General features: G+C 34.8%; 1 protein-coding gene across 1 annotated transcript; it reads left to right on the plus strand.

Moving 5' to 3' along the window:
- Nucleotides 1–4,304: 4,304 nt before the first annotated feature.
- Nucleotides 4,305–10,691, plus strand: LOC113519889 (protein Fer3-like). Its single transcript, XM_026905103.3, has 4 exons — nt 4,305–4,483; nt 6,753–6,846; nt 7,782–7,948; nt 8,685–10,691. Exons 1-4 carry the CDS (start codon nt 4,439–4,441, stop codon nt 8,862–8,864), a joined length of 486 nt encoding a protein of 161 aa, XP_026760904.1. The 5' UTR covers nt 4,305–4,438; the 3' UTR covers nt 8,865–10,691.
- Nucleotides 10,692–12,480: the final 1,789 nt, after the last annotated feature.

The raw sequence follows: 12,480 nt of genomic DNA on the forward strand, positions 1-12,480 counted from the left end.
GTCACGGTGTTTGTTACCAAACTCCTCCGAAACGGCTTTACCGATTTTTATGAAATTTTGTGTACATATTTGGTAGGTCTGAGAATCGGCCAACATCTACTTTTCATACCCCTCAATGATAAGGGTGACCCTCCCCAAAATTTTTTTTTTATTTTTTTAACAAATTTTTCCATTTTTATTTTATTATGATTTAGCATTGGAAAATACATACAACTTCAAATTTTCACCGTTTTACGATCAACCCCTGTCTTTTAATCGCGATTTTTATATTTCGCAATAATTGGTAAAACAACGTTGACGGGGTCAACTAGTTATACTATAATAATATGCGTATGTGTGTATACATTGTATTGTAGGACTACATGTACATGTATTGTAGAATATTATAGTCAATGAATATTTATCTATTTTATTGTGTTGATATTACTTCTACGTAAATAGTCAATAAAAAAATAATTAACTTATGTAATAAGTAATGATCACTATAATTAGTCTGTGGGTAGGTACTGATGACGCAGAGTTCATTAAACAAATGTTTCATACTTGTGATTGAGAAATAGCCTAATATTTCAGAATTTCATAGCGCAACGGTGATTCATATAGTTTCGAGTCGATTGTCCTGGTGTAATCTAGTTCGATGTTTTTATAATGTATGAAAATTTGCGCATGTGCTTGTTTTCTTAAAGTATAGAAACTACCTATGTATATAATTTAAAAAAAAATGCATCACAAAGAAGTTGCATCTTGCATGTTTAGTGTTTAATGTAATAAATACAGGCAGACCTCAATACCTTTACGATAAATTATCGTGGGCGCAAGAGCATAGTATATATAATTTAAGAGTAGCTTCTATACGTTTAAAGGTACCACGACATAGAACTGCAAGTTTTCAGAGGGGTTTCAAATATGCAGCTTCCAAGATCTGGAATGACCTCCCGCCTCCCATACGAAATTTAAAAACAATTTATACTTTTAAAAAATATGCTAAGAACTATTATTTAAATCTACAAAAAGCATGTAACTCCTTGTGATTGCATAACATTGCTGCTTCATTGTATAATATTGTGTTGTTGTATGTATACATATATGTATACATATATGTATGTTTGCTGACGTCGTTCGTAATGTCACGTATGGGCACCACAGAATATCAGCGCTGTAGCAATTAAATTGCTGCAGCACATGCTGAGTGGTGACCACGTTGGCAATAATAAATGTAGTTTTTTTTTTTAATTCATAATTTATCTTACTTTTTGATGTTATCAATAAATGTTTTCTTTCTTTTTCTTTCTAATGATTTTATACAATTTTTACCATCAGCTAATTTAATACGGTTCCCTCAGCAATTAGAAAACAATGTATCGTCTATAGTGAATTAGTTATCATATCAAAACATATTTTGTCATTTCCCCTCAAGTTGGACCACGTGCGGCGGCGACCATTCTTCCTCCGATTTAATATCGCACCCCTTCTATAATTGAAGCGTGTAATTCAGTTGACATGTTTTGCTAAATCTCATAATTTGACACAGCTCTACACCCCTTGGGAAGTCAAGTTGATCTCTAAAATTTTTTTTTCCATTTTCCAGATAAGTAAGTTTATATCGTAAGTACACTAAGTAAGTTTATATCGTTTTTAAATTCCAAATAATTTATTATACATATGTACGTTTTATTTAATTTTTGAAACGTAAGTCTATATCTCTCATTACAAGCTATTGTTTATTTTGGGATTCTGTATAAAAAAGGTACCAAGCGCTTTTGGCGAGACTATCCGTCCGTTCCGTTTCCAGGGGGGAGCATGTGGAGAACAATCTGGTATATTGCTAGAAATGGGGCCACTATTCCCTGTAACTAACAATACCTTTCCCCCTGGCTGTCTTATAATAAAAAATTTGAAATTTGGTAGTTAGATATCTTGTTTCTGTGATTATCCTCATCGATCAACATTTTAATAAACGCGATCGGATTTACCCCATTTGCCCTAAATTCGCGTCAAAATGACAAGTGTTCTATTGTCCAGTTAGTCCCGGGGACAATATGCCGAATTGCCGACTGTGACGAATTTGCCATCTGTGTCTGGTCACGCCTCGGTTTTGATGCGATAATGTGATCAATAACAGATTAATTCGTATGGAATTACGTATTGTGCAATGCAGGTGCATTGTTATGGGATAATTTATCTGTTTAGAATAAATTCTTGTTTAATGTGTTTGCTGTGCCTTAATGGTTATATTTCGGTTTAAAGACTAGGATATAGTAGTAAAATTACAGGGTATGGAGACATAATACCCTAGTTCTCTGGAATAGCAACACGTGAGATGTACCATGGTTATCATAGAGTATTTTGTGATGCCTATGACTATTCATGTCTATAGGCGATGCCTATTACTTTTCGCCATCGGCTTGTTTTACTTTCTAAGAATTATAAAAAATATACGTATTGATTATAAGTGATTGTTATCACAGAATTACTTAGAGTGTTCCCCTAAGAAAAAAATTATTGACTAAAAGGCAAAACGATCTATTTTTTTTATATACTTTGACGTAGCAAGACTTAAGTACTCGTTCAGCTGTTCATTAAATTTTCACATTTATAATATTAGCAGGATGTAACAGGATAAGTAGGATAAATATTGTTTGAATACCTTTGTAATTATATATATTTAAATACAATATAAATATATTTGTACCATATATATAGATCTCTAAAAGCATTAGGATCCTTGGTATCTCTTATGACGTACAGCTCTCTGGCCACCTCGAAGATAAGGTGAAGCTGGCATCCAAGAAACTCGGTATACTTAATAAAGTGAAGCAATACTTCACGCCGGATTAATTATTAAATCTCTATAAATTGCAAATTCGGCTACACATGGAGTATTGTTGTCATTTATGAGCAGGAGCACCTAGATACCAGCTTGAACTCTTCGACTCAGTGCAACGATAACGATGATCCCAGGCTTACAAGCGGTAATAAACTCTTAAATCTTAGGAGACATTTTGCCTTGTTCTGCGTCTTTTACCGCCTGTACAACGGACTGTGCTCAGAGAAATTGTTCAATATGATGTCCCATGGCCACTTTCTATCATCGTATAACTCGCTATCGACAGGGAGTTCATCTCATAACTTACAGTTTAAGTGGTCGCGTACGGCGCGGTTTCAGAGATGTTTCCTTACATGAACGCTTAGGTTATGGAATGAGCTCCCTGTCGAGGATTTTTCTAAAGATTACAGCGTGGAGTTCAAGAAAAAAGGACTAAAGAAGTTTCTTCAGGGTTGGTAACGTGTGTATAATGCCCTGGTATCATAGGCTACGGTAATCGTTTAGCACTAGGTGGGCCGTATGCTTCTTGCCACCTCAGTGGTATAAAAAATCACAAAGTTTGAAGTTAAAGTTCTTCAAACGTTGATGACTTATGGTAGAAGAGCATCAAACGCAGTATAAGAAAATCCATGCAGAGGATGTAGGTATTCTTGACCATTTCTCATGGTAATGTATAGGTGAGGTCCATGCTTACCAGTGAACAATTAGTACCTGAAAGAATCAATAGTTTAAGTTTTTTTTTATACAACTTAGAATGGCAAACAAGCTGACGGTCCACCTGATGGAAAGTGGTAACCGTCGCCTATAGACATGAGCAGTACCATGGACATAACAGAGTATACTGTTTCGCTCATGATACACCTCATGCGTTGCCATTCTTGGGGACTCAGGTATTATTCCTCTGTACCCAGTAAATTCGCGCCATATCCCACCCTTCAAACCGAAACACAGCCATGCAAACACAGTTGCTTCACGGTTGAAACACGACTGGAACAGAGGTACCCAAGCAATCGACTTTTGTACAGTCTCCCTCTGGTAACTTAAGTAGGTATATATTCAAAATTTTTGCGACGGGCGTTTTAGTAAACTAATTGAATGTAATTTTATAATAATTTTCCAGCGATTTAATATAATTAATATCATATATCGTAGTATATGTATATCTAGAGATCTGGTTGGAAGTATACGTAAGTTAGAAAAGCTAGAATTCAGAAATCTAAGCCCCGCCCTTTGCAACCGCTGCATCCAATTACATTCAAGTATCCTATTTCACCCTTACACTGGCCAATCACAAGTGGAAAATCTGGCGTTGCTATGGTTAAGGGTGGCTTTTCCATTGTCCTGTAAGATTATAGACCTTAAGATTATAGTATGAAGATTGAATTTTGAATTGGGTTTAAAAAATTAATAAGTTCTCCCAGACCATATTTCAGAAAATATGATGGTGAAATATTTTGATTTAGTCCAATTTCACAAGCGGTAGGTTTCAGTTGTTCCTGCAGTGTCATTCAGCGTATTTGTTCTAGATCTTTCAGTTCGGTGGTGATCAGTGTGTTGTGCAGAGTTTCGATTAGTGGTGTGGCTTAAAATATCAAGATTCATTTCCCTCTAATGTCCTACGGCAGCGAGACGCCGCACGTCTGGAGCAGTTCAGCAGTACGTGGGTTTTATAATAATTATATAAAAAAAGTATAAGTTTTTTAACAGGGAATTGCAGTTTACTCTTTTGCAATTTTGTCAAATTTTATTAAGAGAGGGACTGATTGAAAATTAGCGCTGTGCAGCTGTACCTACACATTGCACTGGGACACTCACAATATCAGCTGAGCCTAGAGCCGAGTTATATGTGTAATATTTTTGTATTTTCTTTTGTAATTGCGTTTTTCTGGTAATACTTTCTATTCTATTCTAAGTTTAATGTAATCAAGTTACAAAAAACTGACTTGCAAAAAAAATCGCATGTTGATGATAGTACGATGACGTTTCGTACTTTTTCTCACAATAGTATAAAAGGATTATACATATAATAATTTTATATTATTGTCACATAGCACTTAATTTTTTACTTAATTTTTTATTGTACTTACATAAAAATAGAAAATCAGATATACATATAGTTAATATGCTTTAGTAATCAAAACCATATATATATATAGTTTCAGAATTTTCAAAGATATCGCATAATATATAATATATATAAAAATTACTTAGCATGGAAGTATACTTAACAATATAGTTTCTAAAAATGGTAACATCATGGGCGTAGTTAGTTTTCGAGTTGGTATTTAAAAATACTGTTTTAAAATTAGATTATAAAGCATGAGTACGTTATACCACGTCTATGGTTTTAAACCTTTATTAAACTTAGTAGTTAACAGAGTTGTTATTGGATTATATGAGAGACAAAGGTAACAAGTTCTCGGTTTATCACGGAAATTGTATTGTTAGAATAATATCTTTTCTCTTTAATTTCTGTCTGTTAACTAAAGAAATGATGTTCAAATTTCCCATTCTGTCAATAGTTTGATTATGAGAATTTTAAAAAAGATATGTCGTGTGTTTAAATAGATAAACTAGTAGATATATCGCGCAGACAATATATCCCTTTACTTTATAATCAATGGATATTTATCCAATGCAAGTAGAAGTTTATGAAGATTTTGTTCCTTCATTTCTGATTGTGAGGAAATGGTTGACGAAATTAAATTGTTGTTGTACAACTATTGAAGATGATCTGTGTAACGGTTCGCCAAAAACTGACACCACCAATATATATAATGAGATATAAACTATAAAGGCGATCTACCATATCTACGAGTATATCCATTATATTTCTTTTCTGAAGCATTGATAAGACCATAGCATAAGAATAAGAACTATAGATTATTTATTCTTATGACTTTAGACTAGCTAGGTAACTACTAACCATGTTGCTATTTTGATATTCTCTGAAGGCAACAGTTGTCACTTCCTTTCATTACTTCGTTTGTCATTGCCTTTTCATGCTGCATAAAAAAATAAGCTTAGGGACATAGAGGACTTAGAGACCAGAGGGAGACTTTGTACAAAAGTCGATTGCTTGGGTACCTCTGTTCCATTCGTGTTTCAACCGTGAAGCAGTTGTGTTTGCATGGCTGTTTCGGTTTGAAGGGTGGGATATGGCGTGAATTTATTGGGTACAGAGGAATAACACCTGAGTCCTCAGAATGGCAACGCATGGGGGGTATCATGGGCGAAACAGTGTACTCTGATATATCCATGGTACTGCTGTTTTTTACTGTTTTTTTTTATACAACTTAGAATGGCAAACAAGCTGACGGCCCACCTGATGGTAAGCGGTTACCGTAGCCTATGAACGCCTGCAATACCAGAGGTATTACGCGCGCGTTGCCGACCCTGAAGAAACCTCTTTACCCCCTTTTGAAGAACCCCATGCTGTAGTCTCTCGGGAAAACCTCGGCAGGGAGCTCATTCCATAACCTGAGTGTTCGTGGGAGAAAGCATCTCTGAAACCGCGTTGTACGCGACCATTTAGGCTGTAAGGTATGAGGGTGAACTCCCTGTCGATGGCGAGTCGTACGATGATAGAAAGTGGCCGTAGGCATCATATTGAATAATTCCTCTGAGCACAATCCGTTGTATAAGCGGTAGAACACGCAGAGTAACTAACCTGCCCTTTCATCCTCACCTATCATCTCTCACTGGTGCCCTGCCAGTGTATACCGATAGCGCAGGCGGGGTTACCATTCCATCATCATCCATTAAATAAAAAGTTATCTATACATTTGAAGTCGAGGTGGATAGTTAGTCTAGAATAAAGTTTAGACAACCGTATGTTTCATTGTCTTGTCCTTGTTGTGAAAGAAGATTCGGATGAGTATAATTATTTCGATAGATAAAATGCAGAAGAGACTTTATGGTGCAGGGCAGTGAGGTGTCTCCATACGGGCCGCTGTGGGACGCGCCGCCTGCCCCAGTGCCGTACCCCGACATCCTGGCCTTCCCGCCTGCCGACCTTGGTAAGGATATTCTTTATATATTATACTAGCTAGATGCCCGCTACTTTACTATCTAGAAGTAGCAAATTCAATGAAATACACTACTTTTAGATGGCGTATCAAGATGAAACATATACCAGATATTAATGTTAGACTTTCCTCCACTAACTAGTTTTATGGATTTCAACAAAGTTACATTTAATTTAGTCTTATTCATATCTTAAGTGCGAAAGTTTGTAAGAATGGGATGTAATGAGGTTTGTTACTTTGTCACGCAAAAATTATTGAATGGATTTAAATGAAATTTGGTACACGATTAGGCTTTATATCTTAGCTTAGAATGTAGTATGTTTCATGTACTAATTCACGGTGGCGAAGCTGAACTAATAGTATCAATTTAATATAATAACTTTATTTCCTTAAATAAAATTAGACTGTAGTACAATATAACTATGACCCCACACTAGGCAAAGCCTGTCTCGTGGAAGTCAAAGCTAGAAATTTAACAATTATAGTGCGGCGAACAGGGTTAATTTGAATATGTGACATTGAATGTGAGTTTGGACATGCATAGGTGTTTGTATGGGTGTGTGTGTGTGTGTGCGTGCGTGCTTGTGTATGTGTGTGTGCGTGTGCGTAAGTTAGTGCGTAAACATTTGGGTATTGGTGTGGTCTTTAATTTAATATAAAATCTATAAATAATTAAGATTGTGTTCCACATTAAGAATCTAATTCAATTGTGACAAAAGCAGTTATTTTTATTTAAAAACTAAAGTACTGAACTGATTTTGATAAAATTTCTATGAGACGACTCTATTAGTATATCCTTTCAGATAATAATAGAATTTTCCAGATCGGTTTTACAACTGACGGAGCTATGAGGTAGTAAACATAAAAAATATAACTGTACTTAAAATCGCCTTTTTAAAGTCGGTTGAAAATATATGAATGTCCAGTATGGTCGGCGGCGGGTTGCGGCGGCCGTGCCGGCGCTCGAGCGACGCCCGTCGGGAAGAAGCCGCGGCGCCGCGTCGCCTCCGTAGCGCAGCGGCGCGCCGCCAACATTCGGGAGAGGAGACGTATGTTCAATTTGAACGAGGCATTCGATAAGTTGCGGCGAAAGGTACTTAACAGCTGTTATAAATTAACTTTTATCTGCGACTTTGCGTGACCGGGACATGTTTACTGACCGGGATAAATGGCCTATGGCCTATGACCTACATGTATGCACCAAATTTCATATTTTTTGGTTAAGCCATTAAGATGCTAAGAGTTTATAAATAAACAAACGCACTTTCACATTTGTAAGTATGTAAGAATTTCGATTGTTTCTTGGGTTTGATCAGTTTCATGAATTTTAATTAAACAAGGTTTTGGTTTGCAAGTGAAATGTAAACGATAGCGGTATGTAAAATTAAGTTATAAAACTAAAAAAATATTAAAAATTTGTCTCCCCTTACTAACTAGGTGCTGGATGCGTTAACGGATGGAAGACTAAAACTCAAAAAGGGATTGACTGATTTGTTTTTGGAAAGGTGGTTTAAAAGAAAAAAAAGATGTAAAAATTAAAAGTTTAGCCGAAAATCGAAAAATTATTAAGGCAATTTTGTATGGGAATCGTTATTTCGTATTACTTTTAATAGATGACGTTGTAGGTGATACGAAGTTCAGCGGATCATATAGTTCATAATAAAAATCCTTAACTTCATGTGTGAATTCTTTCACGACAGCTATAACCTTACTACACTCTGCACCCAATCATAAATTTCTGCTGTATTATAAAATATTATTGTTATTCTTGTAATTTTGTTTTCTATATGCAAAATGATATAAAGAAAACAAATTTTATTACTTTTTAGGTGCCAACATTCGCTTACGAAAAACGCCTCTCTCGTATCGAGACACTTAGACTGGCCATCACATATATCAGCTTCATGTGTGAACTCCTCCACGGATCACCACAACCTCATCACAACCCACACCACGCGCTTCACCCACCCAGGCATGTGTTTGATGCTGAAGTGCCATGGTGTGCTTGAATCAACATGGGCGTTGAAGAGAAAAAATAAGGAGAACTAAAGAAAAAAAAAATACCAACACTATTAAAACTTTTTATAGCGCAAAAGAAAAGCAAACTAGTCTGTTTTCCAGAGTTTATTTTGTTTTTTTTTTGTTTGCGTAGGATTTGTTTTTTAATATTAAATATTTTAAGGAATCCTAAAATAAGAAAAGCGTAGAAAAATATTTAAGCATGTGACTATCATACAAAAATAGATATTTTACACATGCTCGATGATATTACTACACATATACTGATGATGTAGTCCATCGAACTACTTAAATATTGAATTCTGTCTTGTGACAGAATGTTTGAACATTTTCGAAATGCTTCTTTGTCGGAATTACTAATTGTTAAAATATATTATGCTATATTTTTGTAGATTCCTCGTATAGGTCATGAAGAGTCAGAAGGCTCCGCGCTGCATACTTTCTATATTGCATTTTTATTACCATTCGCTTAGGGGAGTATTCTGATAATAGTATGTATGAGGGACTATTTTTTTTTAAATGGGTGATAATGGAATGGTTAGTAATGGAGATTAAGACACTTATTGCTAGCAACATACCCAGCTAGGTCGACCTCAGCGCGGTGCTCCTTGGAAACTATCATGGTTAATTCCTTGTGAATTCGTCATGTTTTCATTCTCGTCGATCACCCTTTACTGGTGCTCCGCCAGCGTATCCCGTTAGCGCATTCGGGGTTACCATTCCATTTTCACCTCATGGTGACGAATTCCACTAGAATTAACTACGATGGTTTCCAGGGGGAACCGCGTGGAGGTAGACCTGGTAGGGTGTATTGTTAGCAATGGGTAAGTTAATCACAATCCCTTTCCCCCAGTATGAGGGACTATTTATTGTTCTTCTTTTTTAACAAGGAACAGAAAATCAGTTTTTCTGGAAGATTCCCTTAGAAGAATGCCAAAGCTAACATGCAGTTTATAAGTTGGCCCTCTAGATCATCTAGAATGAGATAGTGTGGTCTGATGTCTCATTACAATTTACGGATTTGCTTGTGAAAACGATACCTACCAATAATGGATTCGTTAGCTGCTTGTCTAGAGAATCTGCATTTCTTTGTATAGATACAAGATTTAGAAATTAGTAGGTTAATTTTTGACGTATTCTCTCATTGAATAAATGCATGGTACCGTTATGTCATTTGACATCTATGCAATGTGATTTTCGATTGAATTCCGATACAATTACGTCAAAAGTTAATTTGCTGAATTGAATTGGCATTTATGAATAAGTAAGTGATTAATTAATAGCCACTTACAAAATGTCTTCCATTACATTTAAAATTAGTAATTACTGTTGATTACTGTACTTAATATAATAAATTTAATAATAATTATTTGATATTATTAGAATAAGTATGTACCTATTTAATTTATTTGTAAAGTTATTTATAGAAGAAATATAAAATTTTATTCTATAAGAATCGACTTCTTTCTTGACAAAATTATTTGATTCGATATGGGAGTGGACTCTTTTAACAAAAAAGAAATACAAATAAATTCGGAAGTAGTAAAGAAGATATGATGAAACATATACACAAAAAAATAGTAAAAAATATGATTGAATTGAAGAAATCTTCCTCTGTCAACGTCTAGAAAGATCGATAGGTGTATTAGTTTGGGGCTCAATAGAATTTTTTCTATATATGTTTATTTGTATATCAATTATTTATTTAAATATTTTGAATTTAGAATTGCCATTAAATACTGGAGATAGGTAACTCGAGATAGATTTTACAGTATGTTATTAATTGATCATTAAAGTAAATTATCTATGGATTTGATACACGATTGGTTTTATTATTCTTTATAAATGTAATTCGCACAGTAGCCTCTTTGGTATGATTTTTATATTTCACAAAAACCAATATAATGAAGTGCAAAAGATTGTTCGAACGTGCTGATCTCTAGATCTACCGATCGGATTTGATAAAATCTTTGGCATTTGATAGCTAATTTTTTGGAAAAATCTTTGCAATTAACAGTTTCCAAGTATTCTTAACATAACGAATACTGTAGGTATTTATCAAAGTGCACTGTAATTAATTTAATATTCCTTCCATTAATAATGATACCTAATATGTACTAGTCGGAATTTTATCTCATATATCAATCGATAGATATGCTTCACAATAAAAATCGAATCCAACTTTGTGACTTGTGATAATTTTATTTACATAGTTATTAAGATAGTTATTTATCAACTCTAAGATATTACACTAGTGGGCTGATTTTTTATTCAATCAGATTTAAGATATTGGATATGAATATTTTTGTAAGTGTAATGTATGTGTTAACTCTCCATTATTGGACATAGGCTCCATAAATAAGCATAAATTTTTTACAGTAGTTGCTGAGTCTGGCAAGTGGGTTGGCAACCGCTGTTAGGCTCTGGTGTTCTTTAAAAAGGGATGCTGCTGCCCATTCCTCTATTATTAAGTTAACCCTTAGTCAACGCCCACAAGAAAGGAAGTGGTGTCCCATTCTACGCCGGGATCACATGAAATGTGTGCCGATTAGATGAATCTAATTAGAAACATCTTCGTTTAGTTATTTTCAAACAACTAAACTAAATTTAAAAACATCATTCGTGTTTTCTACTCGTGTTTCTACCGCGAGTCAGCTCTGCTTGTATGGCTGTGTTTCTTTTTGAAAACACTCAACTAAACCAAACTTTAAACCTAAACCTAACCAATAGCAACGCATAATCTGTATCATGGGAATTACTGTGTTTCTGCGATGTTCATGATGCTGAGCCGTACGCCTGCTTGTTTTTATTTTCATAAAAAAATTGATATTATATGATTTTGATTTGATGCTAATCTCAAAAGTCACTTTGCACAGCTACTTAAAAAAGATAATATGGAATCCTAATGGGAATTATTTCATGTTTTTTCATCACCCGTATTCTACAAGGAAGACTTGATGCTTCACAAAAAACTTCCTCAACTTGAAAAAAAATTGTTCCTTTTTCCCTAAGAATGAGGTGATTCGTATGTACTTTGGAATTTTTTTAATGGATGATAAAGGAACGGTAACTCCGCCTGTGCCACGCTAGCGTATACGCTAGCGTGGCACCAATGAGATAATGAAAAGGCAGGTCAGTTAGCCCATTGTGATGAATACGCCTGGAATTCAGCACTATGATTTCGAGGGACCACGTGGAGGTCGAGCTGACAGGGGCGGTTAGATCCCATACTAACAATCTCTTTCCGCCTTGTACTTTGGTCTTAGGCACTAGACTTTAGGTATCTTTCATCTTACTAATATAATAAAATCGTATCTGAACGATTTTTGTTTGTACAAGCTATCTAAGGAAAATGTATATGGGGGTATTAATATAAGCTATAGAAACGACAACACTTTTTTTTAGAATTTATCTCTGTTTGTATTATTGTTAGATACAATGTATCAAATTGGATGCTGTTTTCACAGTTGTGTTCTAAAAAACTAAAAAACTAACTTAAAAAATGGTATATGATAATATGTATTGAGATGCCATCTAAAAGTGGTTTATTTATTTATTTCTTCTTCTTCTGGTTTTAAAATCCAAGCGTACAAAGTAGCGGCCAGA

Source organism: Galleria mellonella, unplaced genomic scaffold, assembly GCF_026898425.1.
Source record: "Galleria mellonella isolate WM207_F2 unplaced genomic scaffold, CSIRO_AGI_GalMel_v1 utg65, whole genome shotgun sequence".
In the NCBI taxonomy this organism is placed as follows: Eukaryota; Metazoa; Arthropoda; class Insecta; order Lepidoptera; family Pyralidae; genus Galleria; species Galleria mellonella.